General features: G+C 39.4%; 2 protein-coding genes across 3 annotated transcripts in view; one reads left to right on the forward strand and one right to left on the reverse strand.

The window, feature by feature from the left end:
- bmpr1ba (bone morphogenetic protein receptor, type IBa) overlaps positions 1-2325 on the forward strand; it is a 62723-nt gene extending 60398 nt beyond the window's left edge. The window contains exons 12-13 of the mRNA XM_069139186.1: positions 7-137; positions 222-2325. Coding sequence (XP_068995287.1) covers positions 7-137; positions 222-347 — 257 coding nt within the window. The 3' untranslated portion in view covers positions 348-2325. The remainder of the gene's footprint in view (positions 1-6; positions 138-221) is intronic.
- A 468-nt stretch (positions 2326-2793) lies between these two features.
- Positions 2794-26359, reverse strand: part of LOC138192028 (netrin receptor UNC5C-like) — a 188402-nt gene continuing 164836 nt past the window's right edge. For both annotated transcript variants that reach the window (XM_069139185.1, XM_069139184.1), the window contains 9 exons: positions 22263-22480; positions 20351-20486; positions 19615-19702; positions 16295-16463; positions 13559-13792; positions 11404-11553; positions 10953-11117; positions 8904-9082; positions 2794-6786 (listed from right to left, as the gene is read on the reverse strand). In XM_069139185.1, coding sequence (XP_068995286.1) covers positions 6624-6786; positions 8904-9082; positions 10953-11117; positions 11404-11553; positions 13559-13792; positions 16295-16463; positions 19615-19702; positions 20351-20486; positions 22263-22480 — 1502 coding nt within the window. In that variant the 3' untranslated portion in view covers positions 2794-6623. The remainder of the gene's footprint in view (positions 6787-8903; positions 9083-10952; positions 11118-11403; positions 11554-13558; positions 13793-16294; positions 16464-19614; positions 19703-20350; positions 20487-22262; positions 22481-26359) is intronic.

Raw genomic sequence — 26359 nt, forward strand, 5'->3', positions numbered from 1 at the left:
TGGTAGGGATCCTTGAAGAGTATCAGTTACCGTACCATGAGCTGGTTCCTACGGACCCTTCCTATGAAGACATGAGAGAGGTAGTCTGCATCAAGAAACTACGACCATCGTTTCCTAATCGATGGACCAGTGATGAGGTGAAATATATAAAAAAAATATGTCCCATTACAAATGCACACACTAATGAATGACCTCCGTAACGCTAATCTGTGTCTCCTCAGTGTTTGAGACAGATGGGGAAGCTGATGACAGAGTGCTGGGCCCACAACCCAGCCTGCCGCCTCACCGCCCTACGGGTCAAAAAGACACTTGCCAAAATGTCAGAATCACAGGATATCAAGCTGTGAGTGGACACTGGCAGGTGTGTGTTTACACGCATAGAAAGGGCTCTAACAATCACACTGGCTCTGGTCCAAGCCGTACAAGCCTTTTGTTTCTGGGGAAAAAAAAGGAAGAGGGACACGGAAGCAAGAAGATCATTTAGGAGATCACATGATCACAAACTTTTGAGTCCAAATGCCCAGAACTCTGCAACCCAAGTCCCCTTAAAAACAATCAGGTCTTAAATGGCCCTGTTCTGTCCATCAAAGAAGATGAGACAATTTCATTTCAGACTAGTGTGAGGACTCTAAAACCAGTTTATAGGTTCCTGTTCACGTGCTCCAAAGGCCTTGGAGAAAGAGGCAGAGTTTGACTTGGCACTGTAGCAGGAGAGATACGCAAACAGGCTACTGACCAGTGAGTGGAATACTGTATCACTGCTTTCTGTGAAAGCAACCCTACCTGTAGATGAAGGTCTGATGGATAGAACTGAAGGGAAGTGCGTCAAGGCAATCTGTTACTGCAGCATAATACCTCCTTTCTAAACGCTATCACCCCCGCTACTGGCTTTATATTATAATTGAATTGAATACATTTTGATCCCTCTTAAATTGACTGCTTTTGGTTACAACAACTGACACTATGTGACAGAAAAAAAAATTACTTTGAGGCTTTAACACGTTTTTGTTTATGGCGGTAACATTTGTAGACACTAAGGAAGAGGTACATTTTTTTTGTTTTTTAGTTGTGACAGGCTAAATTAAGTTGCAAAAGTGCATTTTCCATGTAAAAGTCAAACTTTTTAAGACTACATGTGGAAAAATAACGTGTATGTGTCCAAATAAATCCTGGATTAGGGCACTGAAGGCCTCTGTGTTTCAATGCCCTCGGATCTAAAACAAAACCTGCCAGAGAGGAGGAGGCTTTAAATCAGGGGAACGATGAAGCAGAGCAGTGCCCCCCGCAGGTGCTCCGCTGCAATTACAGGAAGGGAAGTTTCAAGGCAATCTGAAACTGCTTTACTCTTAACTGTAGTGGTGACTTCTTGTTTTGGTTATGTAGTGATCTTTGGTATAAATGTGTGGAATTGTGTTAGTTTAGGGGTACCACGAGCTATTTATCATGGGGAATTGCTTTCATTCTGTCATTCCCAATTATATAAAGTGGCTCCTATAACGAGGCTAATGATGGGAATGTGTATTTTAAGCAGCGGGACTGGAAGCATTCACTTCATAGTGAAACACACAGCACTGTTGACAAATTGATTGGTAAAAAAAAACACACAAAAAAAACACCCTAGACACCTCCAAACTATTATACATCTATTACCTTGTGAACTTGACAAGGTCACTTTTTCCTGACCACTGGGCTTCCTCAAACATGTCACTTAAAGTACATGTTACTGATTCACCACAATAAACCATTTGCAACTGTCACAGTGAAACCAAATTGCACTTGAGTCAAAAACAAAAAAAACACACACAAAAAAAAATCAATCATCCTGCTTCTATCAGCCGAGTTTCTCCATTACACCAACTTCTCACATAGAAGCAGTCCACTATTAGAGGACGTAACCAGCCTTGCAGCCTCAGCATCAAATGGTCCTCCAGGTGAATCCGAGTGCCTTTCATCATCACAGTTAACAGGCTGTTAAGTCTTCCACAGTTGTCTGCTGTCACCGAGTGCCAGTTAAGATTTCCCTTAAATGGCACCGACTCATTTCTAGCTTTCATAGTCCATTAGCAAAATCCTTGATAAACTTTCCTTCAGAGGTCAGTAGTTTCATTTTTGGTCTCTGTCAACTAAAATTATGGGGTGCTTGTCACTTTCAGAGGATTTGGGTGTGACAGATTTGTTGTGATATAAATGCCCTTTCTTTCCTCATGGGTGTTGTGCCTTATTTAATCTGTACCTGCTGTAGTTGTCTGTGAGAGAAAGTGGTGGGTTGTTTTTTTTTTTCCAGTAAAAGGTTGAACATTCCCCCAATAAAGTGTTTCACTCATCCACGTGGCTGATGCACAGTTTGTGGTGCCTGAATGAGCTGCATACTAACGAGTCACTTGGCAGCGCCTCTCACTGTTAAGGCATGTTCTCCATATTTTATTCGTTATTAAAAAAAAAAAGGAAAAAAAGAAAAAGCAGCATGCCTCATTACAACCCGCTGATGCTGCGGAGCACACAGCATGTTAAACAGTGACACCATAAGGATTTTCTGTTTGAATTGCCACCCTTCAGGCTACTTTATTCAACTACTTATTGTGTCTGCAACAAATGAGTTTCACTGAAAAACATAAATATGATTTATTATATAATATATATGTTTTTCAGTATATATGGTCAACAAACTGCATTTTTGAACATCCCCTTACTATCACAGCACAACCTGCGATCCATACGGCGAAACGTGAGAAATGTAAGTCTCTCCGCGGTTATGTTGAAGTAAGCCACCAAATGCACTACACATTTTCAGCATTGCTTATAAATATAATTTATTAATTGTCTTAAAAATTCTTTCTTACACTTTGTACAGAAAACAATTAGAGGAGATAGAGAGGCAAGCATTCAGCAAGATTGAGCAAGACTCATGAAGCGTGCCAGAATTAGCTAAAATGGACCAACACTATCCCACACCAATCAAATCAAATCACTGCTGATAGTAAAATCAAAATGCACTTACAAGGACAGATCTAGTTACAGACTTCTATCATGATAACCAATGCCAAGTTTGCATAGTAGACACTGTTTTTACAAAAAAGGAAAGAAACTTAAATTAAAAAAAAAAAAGAACTTGAAACGTACAAACTATTATCTAACTGTACTGCTCTTTTTTATATTCTGAAATTTGCCAAATATAGCCGACAGTACACAACTGTATGTACATACTGTAGATAGAAAATATTTTTACACACTTTGATATCTTAACACTACTTTCTTCATTTCACATCATGAAGGATCATCTTGTGGAGGCCTGCATGTGCTCACCTCATACGAAAACTCCCGTTTTTCCATTTACTCTGTCAGCAGAAAGTCTATTCTGCAGGTAAACTGTAGACTTTGTTAAAAACTTAACTTTTTACCCAAATTTTAACGTAATTTTCAAGCTATTTTTTAACTGATATTTTTCCTTGGAAATATTTCTTCAGTTAAAAATTAGATCTTGAGTGACTATGAATTTAGCATTTGAGTTGCCAGAGATGTTGATGACTGTATTAAAGAGATGTTGTCATGACCTTTGGGTTCATATTTTTTTTTTCTTTTTGAAACAAACTAAAGTGATGACTTGATGTTTTAGGCTTTTATCCTTATAAAATGCTTCCCTTTGACTTCCTTATCTTACATCAGCAGTTGCATTTGAAAACACACAAAACATCCACCCTTTTTCATTTAACCATACACCTTTTCTAATATGACCAAAATCCAACCATACATACGCTGAGGCCTCTGTTTCTATTACATCTGATTTCCCACCGATGCAGGAGATCTGAATCTCACTTCAATAATTTCTAACTGATTTAATAAAGAAAAATCCATGTGAAAAAAAATAAAATAAAATCAATATGCCCAGGTTTCTTCTTGTGTGGACACCACAAGATGAAATCTGTCATGACAAGGTAAAGATCCGGCCTTTTGTGCCGGTGTTAAACTAAACTTTTGCCAACTTGTTTGTTTTTTCCCCAACAATATTCTCCTCAGAATCTCCTTTACATACCTGATGTTCAGTTTCATATGGCGTCTCTCCGTAATTCAGAACAGAAATATCGTAACTCCCGTTTTGGAATATTTGACATGCATTTCCTTTAAACTGAATGTTCATGTTGTCCTTTTCGTGGTAAATAGAGTTTATGTCCCCCAGAAGATCAGACAAGTATTCAAAAGCCACTAAACGTAAGGCTTTTTTTCATTTTTTTTTTCCTTTCCTCAAATCTGGACAATTGGAGTTACACCTTGTCATCAGACACTGTTGATTCAAGTCAATGCATACATTTGAAAGCCAGCCTCGGTTCACAACGTTGTTCTGCAAAACACAAATATAATACACTTCATATTACACAGGCCTCTTGAGTTGTGTCGACGTTTAGCTCTAATTTGCAACTTGTTCATAAATACACTGCGGAGTTGGAATGTTAGTTGCTGACAGAAAAATTGTTTCAGAGAAAGCGCGAGTAACTGGTATGTTACAGATCCCCCCCTCCCCCACACGTACACACACAGTTCACACATATAAACAGATTAAAATGGCAAAAGAAAAAAAAAATAATGTTAATGTAAATAATAATTATCACTGAACAAAAATATTACGATAATACAAGGTCATTAGGATGAACGTGTTACTCATGTATTTACACATTTCAAGACAATCAAAAAGATGCAAATGCTGTTCTTCCTCAAAGGCCACTAGATGGTGCTAGTGACCAGCAAAGTCACAGTGGTGATCACGCATGAAATCACGTGGCCAGACAGCACTACGGACATCTGGGACACCAAAAATAGGAAAACAAAATATATGTGTGCGCTGGATATACATATATATATAAATATATATATATATATATATATATATTAGTAAATTAAAATATGATTGATAAGATCAGTATATTGGGTATATTCAGCGGTAATGAATGATATCAGCTGTATTTAATTCACTATCACATAATACCATGGTACTTTGTATGTTACTGTATTTAAAAACTTGTTTTCACCTCTGGTTCATCCCGTTTTGCTTTCTCTGTCCTTCCTCTGAGTTAGACTCAGTCCAGAAACAAGCCAAAGCAGTCTTTCAGAGAGACTCCTGAATTGGAGGTCGTGGTGTTAACCACTCCGCATCACCAAACAACTCCTCTCTGTGAGCATAGCGCAGCAGCAGCGTTGCTGCAGATAGTATGCCGACGCTTGAATTTTGTTTGGAATGTGTTTGTGGCTTGAAGATCATTGCTTTAGTGCCTTACAGTGGCTTAAGGCGATCCTACCATGGAATGGTTTTACTGTTCGGTCATGGGAAATTTGTCTATAAAACAAAAATGTGTACAATTAAAAAAATACTGAAATGCTGACTTCTTTAAAACAAAACATTTGACTATATTGTACTGTAGTATACTGTGCATCAGAGTGAACGGTGTGGATCTTTGCCTCATCTGTGTCCTTATGATTTCACAAGTCTGTCACGACCATACACAACTAAAAATGGCAACAATAAAAAGTTCTTACTTGCACCCATCAGGAGTGTCATCATCTTTGGATTAGCTTTTTTTTTATTTATTTAATTTTTTAAAGAAAATTAAAAGCATAGACAGCAAATTCTGTTGACTTTGTGTCCAGTGTCCTGTGACCTGGATGATGTCATGTCTTCATGCATTATGGGAGAAAGCCACAAACTCCATAATTACCCTACAATAAATTTAAGTCTTACTTATGATATCAGCCAAAAGGGAAAAACCTGATGTCTCGGGCTTGTTTCTGGTTAGGACCCTTGATTGACAGTCACCATGTACCAAATTATTTTTTTAGCAGGAAATGATCCACACATATGGATAGAAGAATACATAGAGCGTTCCATAAGAAACGATATAAAGACAACAAACTGTACTGGCAAACATGTACAGCCAAGACTCACAAGAGAAGAGTCACTTCTTTATCTCCCCTCTCATTATCTGTTTTCCTTCCAGATGATCACCTGCCGCTGCTTCCATCATTTTATGTTTATGTCCTCCCTCTCTTCTGTAATCCGTTTAGCTTCTCTCTGTGTTCGCTCCAATCTATCTAAAGAGTCTCTAACTCTTTATTTTTCCTCAATCTGCCTTCTCCCACTCCTCAGTAACCCGTTTACCTTCTCTCTCTTTATGAATCTGTTCCATTCCTACGAGGTCAGTACCTCTGTTGCTTTCTTTTCTCATTTCTTTGCTCGTCTTTGTTCAGTATAAAAGTAACAGCAAGCGAACAACCGGTGTTACTATAGACAAGGTCATTTTTTTTTTTTTTTAGGCGTGAGTATGTGTTGTTTGTTCCTGATAGTTGGGTAGGGCCATCTCTCCTTCGGTCACACACGGTACTGCGACATCTCGCAAATACACACACATAAGATGCAAACATCGTTCCAGCACCAGCTAGAACACCTCTCATCCTATCTGTCACCATGTTGGCATGATTACCGTGGTATTTAACCGGTGCAAGATCACCACGGTGACAACCTTTCTTTTGCTCACATCAAATTGTTTCCTTGCCCTCGCTGCGGTATCAACTAGTAGAGAATTCACGTGTAATCATCTCCAGAGTTCTGTCATTGTCATGGTAACTACAGGGTTTCGTCAGTGTTCCGTTGTCATGGAGGCGAGGTTACTGTCATGGCGACCCATCTCTTCCAGCACAGCTGCCAGTTCGTTCAGGTCTCCATCGGGGAAGTGTTGGGCCTCCCAGAGATCCAGGATTACGCCTGTCGGACTTGACTTGGTGGCAAAGTAGTTCAGGTACCTGAAAAGGTTCGAGGACACAATGAGGGACAAAAGATATGGTAAATATTGTACAACAGAAATAGTTTAATTCCTACACGTTGTCAGCAAGTTTTTAGAGATACACTTTTTCATTGTTCACAATGTAAAACAGAAACATGAGAGAGCAGTATACCATTAATAATCATGAGACATGAAACGACAGATGTCGACACAAATACATGACTTGTATACAAGTAATCTGCGATACTGATTTTCTTAGCAGCCCGTTAGGGAAGTTTGATGTCATGGGATGTTATAACCACCCTGAAAAGTCTCCAGGAAAAATCCCTTTATAAAATCGTTTTTGAAAGTCATGTGATATCTAACAAGAAATCATTTTGAAAAAAAAAAGAAAAGGATTAATTTCTAATATTCCCACAATGCACTGCAAGGGTTACATAATATTGCTCTTTTCAAGACTGTGACTTATAGCCTGAACTTTGGTTTGTTGAAATGTTTTGAAAATACTTGAAAGCAGATCATATAACAAGACAAAGAGAAGAAGAACTAACTGTGAAGAAACATCCTTCATTAAGTTGTCCATACCACACCATATCAAATGCAATGTGCAAAGAAATTTAATTAAATGTGGCAGATGAAGATGTTTAGAACATTTGGTGTTGTGTTAGGTCAATCCAAATCCTTTATAAACAACTGAGGGAAAAAACAAAACAAGTTTCAGCACCTGAACAGGAACTCGCTGCCGGTAACTATCACAGCCGTCGGGAGTCAAGTACACAATGGTTGCACAGGAAAAGTCAGACACTGAGCCATCTGTGACAAAGATCTCAATGCTGCTGTTAAGTGTGAAAGCCATCAGATGTAAGTCCCATGGGTGGTAAAGACTGAGACTTTCTGTTTTTTCTGTAAATCCTGTGATTGTACTGTTGGCACACTCTGGGCACGGTAGAGTTTAAAGATAACCTCAGACATGTATATCACTTCTCTGATCCTTTCTGTCAATTTCTCCTCCAACAGATTTTCTTTTTTTTCATTTTTTTCCCCCACATTTCTCTCATTCAAAACAACCAAAACACAACAAACAACTATTTTCACTACTTTCTTTCTTACTTTGTTTCTCTGTGCGTCAAATTCCATCAGCCTGCAGTGTGCGATAAGGAGTATCCTGCTGTTCAGTGAACTCAATAGCTGAGATCGACCTTTTTATGCGTGTGTGTGTGTGTGTGTGTGTGTGTGTGTGTGTGTGTGTGTGTGAGTTTGCGACATTTCTTTTAGAGTTGTTTTGTTAAAAGGAACCGAAAAGTTCATAAGTGTATGAATGTGTCTCTGTGTGTGACAGCGGATATAACTCGGGTGTCATTGTTTGTATACATGAGAAAGTTATGCAAGGAGAGGTGGCTGTGACGGAAAACCATGAGTCATACTTTGAATTCAAACAGCCATGACGTGGCAGTTACAAGAGCAGAGAGGATAAAGGATGGCATTCCCTTGTTAGACCGTTTTATCATGTTCCTTTCAAGAGTACCTTTTAGCGAAAATGTGGAAGTAAACAACAATTTGGCTACCTGTTCCCCCCACTGATCGAAAGTATTTGGTGCTCACATCAACAGACTGCTTCAGGCTGAGCACTTGTGCCCAATTATGCTCTCAATATATGGCTCTGTGTCGGTAGCTGCTGGTAAATGAACCTGCACACTGAATCACTGAGACGAACATCTGCGGATAGAGATACTGAGGATGGTACCTGTGAGGTCAATGCAAATGTTTCCTAATTTTTTTTTTGTTGTGATTCTTGAGTCTCGAAGACTATTGCCAGATCAGACTTGTCTTCCATTTTATTTTTCATTTATGTTTTCAACAGTGCGTGAAGACATTGTGTATTACGGCAATATTTTTTATGAAATAAATTTGAGTGGCTCAAAACTCAAACTAAAAACATTCTGTAGGGACCTAATAGCTGAAGAAAAATGTAGGTTCTAAGGCTAGACCAGTTGAAAACAGACATTGACTGACATTTCCCTCTGTTGCCAAAGAGGTGAAACATGTCCCATCCTATTTGTGAAGAGGTTTCTCACTAAATCCTGATTTACAAAAAAAAAAAAAAAAAATCATACACAAAATCAATGGCGGTGTCACCTGTCAAGGTTGAGTTTGTGAGCAAGCATCCTCCAGTCATTGCCTCTGGTCTGTGGTGCATCCAGACTGCCACATAACTTCTGTCTGATGGATAAAGGAATTCGAAAGGCATTGGGCCCCACTAAGGTTGTGATATTACTGGCAGGGTCCATCAGGGACGTGTCTATGCACTGGACCTCCTGGAAAGACATAAGGAAACAAGTCAAAGAAAAAAACGGTGAAATGATGAAAAAAAAAATGTTTACCACCTTTTGAAAAATCCTGCTTATTGTTTTATATTCAGAAAATCACAGTATAGCTTCTGCAGGAGCGACTATGGAGTATAGGGCTGGCGCTATGGATTATATATTAGACATCTTTAAGAGTTAAATATGGATCATAAAGTGCGTCAGTGTGGCAACTCATGGAAAAGTTTAATTCATTATATTTCTATTTCAAATACATCTCTATCGTAGTCATTTTGCTTGTCTCTCCGCTGCTTGCCTTTAGTGTGACCAATTACACGAGTCTCCTAATTAATACAAGAGTGAAACAAACACAAAAATCTGCTCTCAAGCACTCACTCTCTCTTCTCGCTGTCGATCTCCATCTCTTTCTAAACCTTTATCCCATTAATCTGCCACTCCTGGGTTGAAAGGAGGCAGCAGTCTAATGAATGTGGCTTGGCAGAGGGAAACAACAACTGCCACTGTTGATGTGAATGATTACTATTTACTGCATCTACTTAGCCCCAATTTACAGCACAAAGCTCTCTGCTGCTGGAGACTGACTGACTGATGCAAAGGGACATCTCTGTTTCTCTGTTGAAATAATAAATGCTTTAAATCTGCTTCACATTATTGCATCATCGTTCAACATGCACATTACAGTTGGCTGCAGAATTTTACTTAATGCCGTCAACACAAAAAGATGAACCACTACTAAATACAATTCATCATTAAAAGCTTGTATTTTGTGTTTTTCCAGGTTGCTTTTGTTTTATGTAAGATTTAGTGAGGAAATCTGCATGGGATAGAATACTTTTTCTAGGTACTCCTTTCAAATGGATTACAGCTGATCACATGACAGCCTGATCAAGGCTGTTTTTTTTGGGGGGGGGAGTATCACATTCTGTAATACTGGAGATGCAGAAACATTTGAACCATGCTTACTTTTACTGTGTGATTTTACACTTCAAATGATGGCAGGCTGGCTGAGGAAATTCAAGCTCCTATACTGAACATAGGCAATATGCTCAGACAAGCGGGAGAGAAAGATGACTCACTTTAATGTTCAAATATTGTGTACATTATGGTCAAGGTGTATCAGTTCCATTAACTGGAGATACCTTGAGACTATTATATAACTCTGATAAGCAGCAACTCAAACGCCACTAGATTTTTGTTTAGATTACCTACCTTGACTGTCATTCTCATTTTGCTCATCGACCAAGGCTGAGGAGAAAAACTACGTGTGACTCCCTATTACTGCAAATGTTCTATATGCTGTGAAAGAAAATTGCTCTTTGTAAGCTTACCCGCTTATATAAGGGTAAAAAAAAAAAAAATCGAAAGTAAAAGAAGCTCGTAGCCCTGACCACCATGGGAGAATTCAACACTGACATTCCAAAAGAACTGTCTGACCTTCGACCAAAACTGTTCACACATGGACACAGACGCACCCACATTCAGTGACTTTGTGGTTACATGGCTAAGCAACATCAAAGACAAGTTATTCCACTCGTGTTATGTGACCTCTCGCCCGAGTATGAATGATTGAACAGAGTCATAGAACCATAGCAGGAACCCTGACTGTCTGACAGATGGAGAGAAACTTGGTGACTTCGAGACCTTTTGTACAGGAATGTAGAAGTACGAAGTAAGAGAAAGGCTGTAGAAGGAACCCCTCTCCCTCTGCATGACTGTGTTCAGCTCCTTTTACTCTGATTTTCTTCTGCCCTCAGCCAGTGGGAATAAAAGTTGTGTCTTCTGCTGTTATCTTGTACATGCAACCAATTTATAGAGGAGTCCTAGTGTTTTGGTGTAGGCATAACAATTTCGACAAACTTACCTCCTCCAATGTGTTGCTGAGCTGAAAGATCTGTCCTTCTCCTTCTACCTGCCGTACACACAGTTTGCAGCTGATGTCTGTTATGGCTGAGCTCAGTCTTTCAAGGGTGAAGGTACAGTGAAGAGTTCTTTGACTGCCACTCCACACCTGGTAGAATGGGATCTCCTACAGGATGCACAAAGGAATAAATAATATGCATGTCACATTTTCAGGAGGGGTAACCTGATAGAAATAAAGTATATTTGTGTCTCTGATTTGGATAAAACATTATTACCTGTACCATATGAAATATTACATTTGTTGCTAATCTTTAAATCACACTGGAGATGCTCTGTGAGTTTTGTGCTTTTCTTTAGAAACCTTTATTATTCATGAGAATTCATCAAAGTGCGAATAATTGTGAAAATATGTTACTCGCATGTAAAAATGTAAATAGGGGAATCCCTCTCACCTGATATTTTGCGATGAGTTTGCTCTTCCAGTGTGTGTGGGGCACATCATGGATTGAGAGTCTCAGATTATGTGTGCTGTCTTTAAAGTTCAGAGTCTTTGGCTCATCCAGAAGCTTCCCTCCCATCTGGGTCTCCATCTGAAGAACCTCCTACAGAAAAACCCACAAAAAGAAATAACTACTTCAGAATTCCTGCGCAAGTTTGCCTGAGCTTAATCTTGCTCTCTGAACCATTTTTTTTTTCATATATTAAAGATTGGGGAAAGCCTTTAATTTATCTTGCATAATTACTGCAGACAATGCACCACAAAACACTTGGAACACATTCAAGTTTTCACTGAGAAATCATCACACAACTCCATAGTTGTATACTCTGGTTTTAAGTCAAACTTAGCTCTGCTAACTGCGTCTAACTGAAAAGAAACATTAAGATGTTCTTTAAAAACCTTGTGGGGAAATGAAGCATATCTTTAATGTAAGACAGGAAAATTGAATTGCAATGTACTTTAATTGATATTAAGAGATGAACTCAATGCATTGTATTACTTACGGAAATCACACACTGAGAAATAAACTTAAAATGTGATTATATAATTTGTTTCTTTTCCATTACCCCTTCTCTTGTTACTAACATCATTTTTACAGTTTTAAAGGATACTGGAACTACCATCCCATCTAGATTGAAAAGGTGATGGAATGCACTTATTGTGTTTTTTTTCCTTGTGATGTAGTATCTCCGATTTCAAGAAAGAGGAAAATATCAGTTTGTTTGCAATGTGAAAACACTTTTTGGACGGTTTGAACCTTCAGACCAATTACAGGAGTATAGGCAGGCTATCGTCACCCATTAAACAGAAGAAGAAAAAGAGCCGGACAGAATTAGAAATGAGCTGTGGTAGCACATGGGGAGAGGAGACAGCGTATTTCATTTAATTTTAGTCTGACGTAGGAATCAAAAGCCAACTTAAAAAGAAATACATAAAAATGCCAAAACCTGTAACTTCTGAATGGAAAATAAATGCTGTCGTAATGCAATAAAAATAATAATATAGGCAATGAATTTAAATCTGTTCATTAATTTCCCCCCCATTTAGAAAAAGACTACAACACACGCCGATGTCAGATTTACACCTGTAGGTATGTCATGCAAAGCCCTCGCAAAACTGCAGTGAAACCAAAATAAATGTATACAATAAAACATGAACCTTGGTTAGGACCTTGGTTTTGGACTTCCAGGTGGGAAAACGCCCTCAATGAAAAACTGATACTGTCAACATGATGTTCTTGTCCATTTTGTGAAGGAAAGAAAGCAGCACATTTTGCTTTGCTGTACTGCAGTTGTTTCAATAATATATTGCATAGAGTCCTGTGGGGGTCTCTGCTCATCCTTTTTAAAATGAATCCTCTATGTCAACTAACAGACACCAAGAGAGTACTAATAACATATCTGTACCCCCTACACACACACACACACACACACACACACACACCAATACTCATAATGGTAAACACAAATACCGATAACATCTACATATTTGCAGGCTATTGAATTGCATACACTTAAATGATCAAACAAGTGCACAAACACAAACCCCCTGCTGTGCCGCCGATATAAAGCAGATACTTCCCCTGTGAAACGCCAACCGATCAATTATGCTACACAAAGTCTCCATCATTAAAAAGTCCACCTCTGAACTTTGTTTTGAAGCCACAATTGCTTGTTTGAACTAGTAAAACTGAGCGTTTGTTGATGTTTGTGTAAGTGTGTACATGGCTGTGTGCCACACTGACACTTGACTTATCACTGCATGCATAAATTACCAATGTTAATCTCCCGTATCAGATGGTCCCTCCAGTGCTTTGAATATGTTTAAATTCTAAAGCATCGCTATTTTGACATTGCTTGACCTTGTTCTGTTTACTGCTCCTAAGCTCATTTGCAGAAGACAAGAGGTGAAGAAACTTCTGTTTATGAATCCTTTCGATTGGAGCGCCAATGTGTTTTATTTCAAATGCAAATTAACAGGGAAGTATTTTAGTATGGGTGGTCCAAGAGCAAACAAATCACTCATAGGACTTACGAACACAGTAACACACATTCGAGGCATTGGAAAAATAATGTTTGGGCTTGATTTATTTACTTCCAAAACTATACCTTGAGTGCATCTTGAGTGTCATCCAGACAATAGACTCTGATGTGATAGTCCAAAGTTGTGCAGGAGACCGGTCCAAAAACAGCCAGTTTGAGCCTCTTTGCAGCTGCTTTGCCAATTGACTGGCCCACCAGACAGTAAGTCCCCAGTGTCTCTGTCAGAATGTGACATGCCTCCGAGTCCATCTGCACATAGCAGGGGGTGGTGAAGTTTTCCTCGCCCACCACAACCACGTCCTGTAAGAAACACACACACACACACAAAAACTCACATATTTTTTTTAAGATGGTGTAATGCTAGGTCTGTGAGGGATGGCTGACACCGGTATATTTCAAGCTCTCAATTACTCTGGCAGAAATTATCACGTGAGCCTTTACTCCTCTCACGTGAAGAGAAATGTAGCTTTATTTAAGGCTACTTTCGAGACTTCGCGATAATTTGCTGCCGTCAAAGTAAACTCAACATTTCCTCAATTTGTTTTCACATTAAAAAAAAACCTCCGTGGGCATATTTCCTTTTCTTTTCTCGAGGGCTTTTATTTTGACACCGTAAAAGGAAGTTCTGGATTTCATCAGAATTAAAACCAAGAAAAATGTCAATATAATATCTGTTCTAATCAAACTGTGTGTGACAACAGTATTCCTATTAAAAACAACACTGCTCTGCTGAAGAAAAAAACTGCGGACATTTAGTTTATTCTGAATTTACACCGTGGGGCACAGTCCAGTTAGTATTGTATTTCCCCTTTATTTGGGTATTAATTTGTTCACGGAGACCATTATTGTTAAAACCTGAAATCGGCTTTAACTGAGAATTTTCGGGCGTCAAGCCACATTCAGTCTGTTAACACAACGGCAGCTGCATTTGTTTCCATTTCCAATGTAAACAACCCATGAGTAAGCAAAGCTGTGCTTGATTCCAGATACATTACTATGAACAGGTATTTTTTTTAATGTAATGGCAGCACTCGTATGCTCAACCATACTGAATTATTTTCAGGGAAAAAAAGCCCAACTGTAACTGTTAGGTTGTAGCTTGTGGGTCTGTTTAAGAAAACAAACAGTTTGAAACTCCGGCACTCTGGTAATTCATATCAGAAAACAATTAACAGGTTGTTTGATTCAACAGATTGTGACTGTGCTACAGTTCATACACTGAACTGAAAAGTGTGGTTGTAGACATGACTTCTGAAACCAAATCAAGGTGTTTATTAGGAGAACACTAACACTTGTTCAGAGCCACTGTCTGTGAAGTGTGTCCAATCCCTCTGTGATTATCTGATGGCTGTATCTCGTCATTTCTACAGCTCTCTGTCACGGCCGGAGTTATGGAAAATCCATATGGATGTTTGGTTTGAGGGAGGATGCACAGGCTCGCTGTACTGACCAATGGCTCTTCAATTAGTTGTGCAGACATCCATATTTTTGTGTGTGAGTCATTGTGTGTCCATGTCTGCAATTGCCAGCGTACCGTTGAATGGATATGTTCTACATCCACATGGGACACAAATATTGAGCTTTGAATCACAGTTCCTGCAGAGTTGTGTTCCTACAGATGAGCTGAATCAATACAAAGAGGTAGGAAAGCAATATGGTATGAATTTGTTATTACTGGAAATCACAACTGTGGCTGCTCCCCCCCCCCCCCTGATATAAGGGGAATTCAATTACCTTCCTTTCCCTGTTTTGGGGAAAACTTTCTGATAGGAAATGGATGTTCTACTGCAATAAGAGAAAAACAAAACGACTTCCTGATGAAATTCCACTTTTCATTTTTCTCCTCTTTACCCTCTCTGCACCGAACCCTTCTGTGCATCTCTCTCTCTCTCTCTCTCTTTCTCTCTCTCTCTCTCTCTCTCTCTCTCTCTCTCTCTCTCTCTCTCTCTCTCTCTCTCTCTCTCTCTCTCTCATACATCCACACACAAAGACACACACAGAATCGTATGCATGGCTAATTGTGCAGAGACATTGTGTTGAGCTGTGATAAGCAACAGACGACAGCATACGGGGGCCTTGTAGACACAGTGATGCTGCAAGACAGCCTTATCACCCACACCCACACACAAGGAAACACACATGCACACACATACACACACACACACACACACACACACACACACACACACACACACACACACACACACACACGCACACACACACACACGCACACGCAATAGATTGCTGAGGTAGAGACTTCATGCCGAGAGACGGGAGGAGGGAGAAAGAGATGGGTAGAAAAAAAAGGAGGAATAGAAACATAAGAAGAAAGATGAGAGAAGAGGAGGATGGCAGGAGCATAACAAATTGCTTCTGATAGGAGTCTTCAACCCCCTGCTTGTCTACTAGCCTGTAGGCACTTTCTGTTTACCAAATTTTTCCTTTCCTCTCCTCTCTTTCCCTCCCTCCCAGGTTACTTCTTTATATGTGTGCATGCTTGTGTATTCAAGCTGCATGTGTGTGTGTGTACAAATGTGTATACATTACTGTGGATTCATAATTTGGCTGTGACTGTGTGCAGGTGTGTGATTATTTAGATTGAACAGTTATTCAAAAAACTGCTGTCCGTGTAGATTATTGAGCAACATGTGTACATGTTTGTATATCTACAGGAGATGGATCTTAATTTGGCAACAAGGTGACAGCTGTTCTCTCTGGAGGGGAATAGAGGAATTTTAAAGATGCACATTACAGCTCTGTGCAACATATACAGTATACACAAACACAAAGGATAGTGCTCACCTCCCATTCGCCCATGGACAGTTGGTTCTTCAGCTGTATAAGCCAGTCTTCCTGGACATTGTCAGCACAGTGGTGGATGGTGAGGATCACTGGTCTGGTCAGCAGGGCTCCCGGAGGTCCACAACTCACTACTGGGCTCAGCACTGTCTGGATATCCTCTACCGGGGGTCTGGAACAAACAGATAACGCTGAGGTGAAATGATAGACAAGAAGGACAAAAGAAGGCTGCCGTTTTGGCTTCCAGTGAGCGTGAGCCTCGGCTGTATTAGTTTCCCTTCTGCTCTGTGTCATGCTGTCACGCTGTTCATAAAGAGGAGTGTGAAATTATCAGAAAACCTACAGGAGGTGCATAATGTTATTTCACAATATTTCAAAGTGTGCTTGATCTATTTAGCGCACGCACGCACGCACGCACACACTTAGCGCGACTCTAAACACACACTAATATAAATTTGTCAAAGAAAAGTTGAGTTTGAGAAAGTAAGAACATAATATACATGGCACAATAAAAGTATTTATTCAGATTGTGAAATGTATTGGAACAGCAGTACCCACTGTTAATGTGATGAATTACACATGTGGTTTGTCTGCTGTGTCAATATAAGGGTAATAGATATTCTTCCCAACAGACAATCTAATATGTCATAGTAGAGAACACAGCTAAAATTTGTGATGTCTGTATATATATATGTCATATATATATTTTTTTTTTTTCTCTATACTGTATCATACATGTGAGCTGGGTGCAAGGTTTGACATGTTTAACATGTTGGCTCATTCAACAGGCTTCTAGGTTATGTAATGGAAAAAAAAACCCAAAAAACATGTTAGTAGTTCCACACATGCTTCATTCACCAATAAGGATGCAATGGAGAGTGTAAATGTCATCTTGTTGATGCTCCAGTGTAGATAAATTGAAAGCTTTGCTGGCTGTAATCACAGCCAATAAAGAAACTGATTGATTCCCAGCTGGAAAAGCATTTACGGAAATATTGTATCTTTGATCTTTTATAAATCCACTTTTAAGTGTCCAATTTAATTTTTGTCTGAATTTTAAATCGCACATCTATTTGTTTTATCATGAATAACAAACTTTTGCAAGCTTGTGCTATATTTTCCTTTTAAATACATAACATTTGATTTAACATTTTCTTAAATGATGCAATGAAAGTCATACTATTTTAAGTGTGGCTTAAGTGTCCAAATACTTTTTGGGGCGTGATTTTTTTTTTTTTTTTTTGTATATGGAAAACAGCGGTTGCCTTAATAGAGATACAGGTCTACAGTCAGGTGAGCATGGGGTAGAGTACCTTCAAGTAGATGAGAAAATCAGAGAACAGAACAGATCAGAGCAGCACAAACTCAATGAGAGAATGATTAGGGCCTTTCAGCTCACAGGCAGAAAATAAATGACCACTGATCATAGACTCTGTTTCTTTTTACAGTTCATCTGAGCATTGGAGCCTCAAGTATGTGTGTTACAGTACAGCAGCAAAATACTTGAGGCTCTTCTACTGTGAGAAAAGGTGATATTATACATTAGAACTACATTAGTATATATTATTCAGAGGCCTACTTTCATTAGTAAATTGAACAATGAAACCACATTCTTAAACAATACTCAAACACAGTAAAAATACACTTGAGAGAGTGTCTGTGTAATCCATTATCCCTTATGTTCCTGAAAATTTTTATTGACTAGGAAAGTAGGAAAGTGCTCAGACGGCTAGAGATGGATCTAAATTTTAACTGTTTTTTTTTCCTCCAGCCCACCTTGTATCGGGGGGGGGGGGGGGGGGGGGGGTAACTAATCCTTAGCAGTGTTATCGATTCAGCTGCAGGATCTCATTATTGACTCATGAAGGGTTCAAATGTGTGGGAGAAACTAAAAGATAAAAACAGTATGGCTCAAACTGTAGCACCCTTTGACTTGCCCAATGCAGAGGTCACCCCTTAATGTATTACAGTTTTATTGATTTATAATGTTATGTATCTTTTATCACACAAATAGGGAAAATAGACACTTTGAGTTAAGTATGCGGTAAAACTGACACCTAAGGGATATATTGTAATAAACTAAACCCCATGACTCTGGCTTGCAAAGTGCTGCTGACGTGAGTCGATGTAGCCATGTGAGTTTTGCTAGCCAGCTATTGGCTGAGATATAGACAGAGGACAGAGAAGACGTTTGACTCCGAGTAATACTGTAGCACATTTCATGGAGCCGAATTCTTATTGATCGCTATTGATTGGGGGAGAAGCTATAATGGATTCATGGGGCAGAATATAAAACTACTTATATATTTGGTCTTCCAGAAGCTTTAAATGATTGGTTCTCCCAATTTATTAAAGAAAATATTTGTCATTGACACGTAGCTGTATCTAGCCATGCAGACACTTTTCATTTATCAAGCTCTTGAGATTGCTGTCTCAAAACAATCTTCAATTCAGTCAATATGAATGCAATTTGCTGTGTAGTGCTCGCAGCATAAAAAAAACTCCACATATTTAACTAAATCAAATACAATGTGTCCTGTCAATTTCACCAGAAGCTGTACCAGCAGATGGAATATAGAAATCATCTCCATCGTCCCTTGTGTCCCACAGAGAGTTCCACCTCACTCATGTACAGAGTTCAGGAGTAAAGAATTGTCGTACAAGAAACAGGATTACAGTAATCCCACAATTAGCCATTAATCTTTTTGTTAATTTGGACGCAGCAATCTCTTTGCATATGTTTTCTAAAGCTCATTGGCTGTCAGAGTTTTCTGGTTCCATAAAATGCCGTGAAGTGAAAACAAATCAGTTGGTTGCACGACAGACAACATACATTTGATACGTTTTAAAATAATGGGTGTTAGGAGCTCTTCATTTGGATAATAGAACTGGTTCTAAAATTTGGAAAGCTGATTAACAATGTAAATTCTGTGGATTACTGTACAGATTATAACGCTAAGTAGGTAATAATTAATGAGTCAGATATTCCATCCATTATAATCTGCTCAATTTAATTCTAATTCTGGTATTAGTGTATTAACTGTGGTATGAAGTGACCTCTGCTGAATGAATCACCCAAAGAAGGCATATGTGGATATATTACAAATAATAATGATTCATCCTTTTCTGTTCATCCTGAGCCATGTGTCACACCGTGAGAGCCTCCTCAGCCATCCATAAAACCAGGTGTGAGAAGCGACCGCCCAGAAGAGACAGGTACAAACAAAGGAAAACAAACAAACAAAACGACCAGAGAGGGAGATGCAGAGATGGAGAGGAAAACAGGGACAATAGGGATCAACAGACAGTCACACAAAACTTACCTCAAGCTGTCCTTCCTGTGCACAGTCACATACATCTCGTACACCCTACCCTGAGGAACAGCACCCGCTGGGACCAACAAACTCACACCTGCAGGAGGGAAGAGAGGCAAAGCAGAAAGGATGGAGGCAGAGGATTTATTCAATTCACTCTGCTCAACTGAAATATTGAATATGCAACCCATTATCAGTTTATCATTGTGATACATTTTTGAAGGCAACCCATGTAAAATCTTCTCTTAAATATATCATCAAGTGAATTGTGCTGAAATGTTTTATAGCTTCTGAGAGCTGCTTCCGATCAGCAGCTTACATTATTCATAATTTTTGCCTGCCCACTACTCTTGAGTCCGACCATAAGTCTACAGAAAGTTTTGTTTTTTTTCTTTAAATCTTGGTAGCTGGAGAACACCTCAAGGCTGTTCGTGTAGCATGTTGACTACAGTAGTAGATAGATCCTTGATGAAGTCAGTGGCTAGTAGAAGAAATTATCAAATTTATATTTCCTTATAAGACAGTGTGAACTTTGATGTCACTCTAATAGCAGTTAATTAAATGTCTTATTAGTTGTTATTGAACCAGCAAATAAATTAATGAATATGTCTTGAATTTTCAATAAATTTGTAATCACTATGGAAGAAGCAAAAAAAAAAAATCTCCCAGGCTGCCACATCATCACTGAATAGCAACCAGATTTACAAATGAGTAGCTGTTACAGTAGGTACTTGAGGGACTTTACCAGAGTTGGGTACAATGAGGTGTCCTCCCTGGCTATTAAAGGATCCGTGAGCAGTACAGGAAGGATCTCGTGTTCGAGCCAAGCTCTGGTTTCGAAGGGTCATGGTGTCACTGTTATCCAACAGAGACTGAGTTACCTAGGAATCAAAGGACAACATTCAGAGTAATAAGAGGAGGAAAAAAATACCAAAGAGTACAGGGAAAAACATAACCCGTAATACACTTCACAGTAGTGGGTATGAAGCTGTTCAGCAGATACTGAATCAACAAGAAATCTGACTAAGTAGCATACAATAATGAATAAATGATGAACAAACATTTGGTTTTGGCAGAGCACGGTCAAAGATCAATAGAGCCACATTCATCTTAGAAATCACAGATTTATTTATTTTTTGTAACTAATGCTTTTCTATCTACCATCTTGTGGTTCAAATGGTAGAGCGGGTTGCACTCTTAAAGCATGGTTGACGGTTTAATCCCCAGTTCCTATTCCACATGCCAAAGAATCCCTGGGTAAGACAGAGAACCAAGTTGCCTCCCAGTGGCAAGCAAGCACTTTGCATGGCACTTTTTCATGGCAGCTCTGTCGCTGCTGGTGTGTGTGTGTGTGTGTGTGTGTGTGTGTGTGTGTGTGTGTGTGTGTGTGTGTGTGTGTGTGTGTGTGTGTGTGTGTGTGACTGGTAGGCAACACCCGCAGAGCGCTTGGTATACCGCGAAGGTAAAAAGGTGCAGACCAATTACCATATGCTTTTTCTATGAAACAAGAAGAATTTGAAGGGATGCAGCACTCTAATGGCAGATGATGTGAAAAATTCTTGGGACTAAATAAATATGTAGAGTCGTGATGTAGTAAAGATTAGTGTACAGAATAATGTGCCCAGTTACCTTTTTTTACGAGACATATGAAATAGGCAGGCATTGTGCACCGTTATGCATAAAAGCAAGCTGCACCCACGGAGGCTGAATGATGTGAACATATACAGTACAGATGCAGAAAATCAATGTGGTGTGGTCTGAAGGACAAACTTCCTCTGCAAGAGCTGATGTCAAGCCCTGTAAAGATGTAATCTAATTAAACCAAAGATTCAAGGAGGTCCAGAGAAGTTTCCCTGCGCAAGGTCAATCTGGTTGTATAGATAATTTGAGTTTCATTTCCGGCAGCCTGATCAGAGCAAGTATTGAAATGGATCATATTAATGTCGCCAATTCCACTGGAGTTCTATTGCATTTATATATTTTATATACTTGCGTGTATGTTCTTTTACTATCTATTAACAAACATAGATGCTAAAGGGAAGATCTGCATATGCCTGGGAGCACTGCGATAGGGCAGAGCTGGGTGTCTGGGAGAAGTGAATGGATTTACAATAAAAACTATAACAACCTCAGGGTAATTGGCAAAACATGATCTGCTCTGCATTTCTTCATGGAATTGTGTGCTCTGAGATGTAAAATAGGGACTTAACATTCACTAGTTTGCGCCTAAATAACCAAAGCTGACTAGATTTGACCTCAGCGTGCATATTACAAAAAAACAACAACACGCATATTAACAGATAAAATCATCAAAACATGCCAATGATCCGTCGAGCTCAAAGATGGTGAGTTGAGCTCTCGTACTGCCTCGGGACAGCTGCTGTGATGAACCTGAGCAGTTTCATCTGTATTTGTGACAAGTGACTCGCATGTGCATGCCATGTAGTTGACAGAGCAGAGGAAGGAAACTGGGGCACTGAGCTGCATGTATACTAATGGTGTTTGGTTTTGTCTTTATGTGACTGGGAATACATACAGTGTAGCTGCTGTGTCGTAGAGCATATCTTGCAGTGTAAATATACACAGGAAGGAATGTCCTACTGCGCTCAAACATAATTCTTAATAGTAGAAGAACATTAGGGGAACAGCGACATTACCTTAGGAGACAGTTTAGATGTGAAGTCTCCTCCGAGGTCATCCTGTGGTGTGACCAGACCGGAGGAGTTGTAGACTTTGATCTTCAAGTTGGGAAGAGGATCCAAGAGAGGAGAGTTGGTCATTGGGATTTTATCTGACACATCGTGGAGTGCATACACTGGACCGCGATACATGGCAGCTGCATTTGTTAAGTCTGGAGGAGCTGTCAGTAGATCGGCTAAGGGGATAAAGTGAAACGAGAGAGAGAGAGAGAGAGAGAGAGAGAGAGAGAGAGAGAGAGAGAGAGAGAGAGAGAGAGAGAACAAATAAATTAATGAGAGTACATACAACATACAATTAAAAGCAGATGGTGTCGGAGAAAACGATGTCTGAGACAGAGGTAAAATAAAGGCTAAAGCTAAATATTTTATATGCTCAGTGTTATGAAGTCTAATACATGGGTGCAGTATAGGACAGGTGTGCAGAACTCCAAGCAAGATCAGTGAGCAGGAATACGGGGAGTAAAGTGAGGGTAGGCAAAGCTGTTGATAAGGTATCAGTTTCTGGTATAACACTTTGTAGTACACAGGGTCATGACCTGGATGAAGGACTAGTCATAGGGGCACAGAGAGAGAGATGAAGAGGGTGAGAGGTGGAGAGGTGTTTGTTGCAAGAAAAAGATACATACAGGGACGTAGTGTGTATATTTTGGGAGACTTTATCTCAAAGCCACTTAAACCTACAAAATTTGAATAGTTAATTCAACAAAACACATTCCACACAATCACCCTCAAAAGAGGTTGTCACACTTTAATCACATCGCTGCATATTTTTGAAACTCCCCCCATGTCACGAATCTAAGTGACAAAACCTGCTGTGCATATTTACCAAAATAATAACAATGTTAACTGAAACTGACAATTTTTAATACTGATCTAATTGACTTCTGTTAATTGGAAATCATCTCGTTATTCTGTAGGCTATGTAAAACAACCTTTTCATATGTACATCTGTTCATAATGCACATATTCAGAAACCCTAAAGTCAGTGGGCGAACCAATGTCAGCCTAGTAAGAACTTAAGCTTGTATTACCATCATGAAAGCGTCAAGCAAAACGACATAGTTTATCCAAACAGAAACCACTGTAGTCTCAACTGTAAATACAGAACAATATTGAATTTCTTTATCATTTTCAGAGACTTTCAGAGAATTTCTCATCTTTCTAATTGTCATAGTGGTTATGCCAGACCAATTGAGTCTATAGCAGCAAAATATCAATTCCATTTGTGAGGGTAAGAATATGTTACGTCCTCTTTATTAAGTTGCAGTAGTCATGCTAATAAAGAAAGGACGAATTTTGAAACTGAGTGAAATAACCGATGAAAACAAAATAAAACTCTCCCCAGTATTGGGTCAGATGTGTTTTGAGGCTACAGAGTGTGTTAAACCAGTTACAGTCTGTCTTTAGCCTGATGTTTTACTCTGCTCTCTCTTAAATTGTCATAGCTGATATATGTGAAAGAAGGAACCTTGACACTTTTCATTATTAGTATTGCAAGCAAACACTGAAGCACCCTACTTTCACACACATCCAGCACTGTCATAAATAAAAACACATCAGCAATGTCAAACACTGGTATTAGCATTTACACATGACAACATGTGATTTGCATACCCATAATATGCACCATAGTGAACACGCTGCTACACCCCAACTGGTCGAAGGTTGATTGCCGCCCACCTCTGAGTCTGGTTCTGTCGGAGGTTTCTTCCTCTTAAAAAAGGAGTTATTCCTCCCTTCTTGTCACCAAGTGCTTGTGCAAGGAGGAACTGTGGGGTTTCTCTTTTTATTACTGTGAGATCTTGACCTCACTATGTAACGTGTACCCTGACATGTCTTATGCTATAATATGGTGCTGTATAAATAAGAAAAAAATAGAACGTTAATGAATACACACACACACACATCCCAAACACAAGCCACATGCAGTAAATGGGAATCACAACAACGATGGGAATGGAAAGTCTCTTTGAGATTCTCTTCTGTTTCTCATCATGGAAAGATACATGTAAACCAGGGGTTAACAGGGGATTCCTCATTGGTACAGTACAATGATCTTTGTGCATATAATATGAAAGTACTGTTTACAGTATGTTGATTTTAGTTAAATGAAATGCAGCTACTGCCCCCTGGTTTTATCAACCCATTTGTTTTTAATGGTCCTAAACTTGTTGAAGTAGCTAATCCGTAGTTTCAATGAGGTTTTATTCATTAAATATAGATCTCGAGCAGGACATGCTCAGTAACATATTTTGTAATCATGACGCTAAAAGCCCTTTATTACCAATACCTTAACAACAGTAATAGTGACAACAATATTCTTTCCCAACGTTATTCAAGTGAAGTCATCTGTCACTCTTATTGCTAGCTTTGTTGAGCCATCTTGCTAGTTGAACACAACTTACCCTGGGCGTGAAAACACATCAAAGCTTACGTCTCACAAACACCCCTCTCCCATCACAAAATCCAGCAAATATTCAAGATTTAATTGGGATTGACATCACAAGAAGGCCAGTTACCTACTGAGAACAAATCCAGATTTGTTCGCACCAGGCTCGATTTCTTTGGGCATAGAGCCTGAAATCCTGTTGTTTCCTCCAAGAGCCCATTTATTCTAATTTTAAAATCCCTCATTATCAACCCCCACCACCACCACCACTAACACGCACACACATCTGCCACCTATCACTCTTTTCCATTCTCAATCACCAGGCTGTTTACCCTTAAAGCCAGCGGGTATTCCTGCCAAATCATCCCTGCTGAAATTTAATTAACAACTAACGGAAAGCCACAGAGAGAGAGACAGAGAGAGAAAGAGAGAGAGATGCAGGGACATAATTCTTCATTAATAGTAATCAGAGATGGTCCCTCAACGCAGAGTGACAAGCATCCTAATGCTTCACTGATAAAATGTCACCCCCTCTCTACACATGCAAAGACGTTCACCCTTGTACACACACACATGAATGCACAATTATTTTAGCTCGCCATTTACCAATTTGCATCGTACCCTCCCTGACCTCACTTCCTTATTTTAACTGTCTACTATGATTTGAATTTTAATCGTGGAGCCACAACTGACCCCATACACACCCAGAACCACTACTCATCATGGTAAAGGCGTTCTAAGGTGTACAGAGATGCTGTTAGAAGATCTGATGGTGGCTAAACACCGTGTGGTAAAAATAACCTTCTTCTAAAGTGCTTGCTAGTTTCTTGTTGACCAAATGGAGACCATGAAGTACAGGTAAGTGTGATGATATTGTTTTGCTTATTCTGAGGAACCTAATTCACAGTAATTCAAATTTGTGGGCGGGTATGAGTGCATGTTTGGTGGCGTGTGCACCTACTACTTGGATGCATTTTTGACCATGTCTGTGAAGTTTATTGATTGCTTTTAGAGATTTAAAGCCAAGTGTTTTTTGTCATTTATTTGATAAATAAAGATGCTTATGGGAAAAGCTTAAAGTTAATGGCTTCTGTGGACTGATACCTGATTCATACAAATTCCCCGTCTGTTCCTGCCTTTTCCAGTAAGCTATCGAGTGTGTGTGGATGTCTGCAGAGAGGAAGAAACGATAATACAGACAGCAGAGAGTGAAATATGGCGCCATTTTAACAGGAAGACAAACATGGGGGAGTGTCTGTTGTGGTTGGAGTCGCTGTGTTGGGAGAGACAGAGACATAGCTGAGGAAAGACAAGAGACACAAAGACTGGGATAAAGAGAGGAGGATGCTGATAAAGAGGAAATTTGATTGACCTGAAGGTGCAGATGGTAAGGGAGAGGAAAAATAAATAGTGATAAACTGAATGAGAGTGACACGGAGAGACTCATTGATGGAAGAGAGGGATCTCCGGTTGAGACAGATTAATTCAAACCATCGGAGATAGACAGTAGGAGGCCGAGCAAAGAAACAGAATGATACCAGCATGAAAGACAGGTACAATTATTTCCATGGACTCATGGTACCATCTGTTACTCTGCATCCATGTATCAATCTACGTATCTGTCCATCTACCTATTTACCTCTATCACTGTGCACGGTATGTAGTG

The sequence above is a fragment of the Embiotoca jacksoni genome, unplaced genomic scaffold, assembly GCF_022577435.1.
Source record: "Embiotoca jacksoni isolate LCO1_2020_lvr unplaced genomic scaffold, fEmbJac1.0.p SCAF_8, whole genome shotgun sequence".
NCBI lineage: Eukaryota > Metazoa > Chordata > Actinopteri > Embiotocidae > Embiotoca > Embiotoca jacksoni.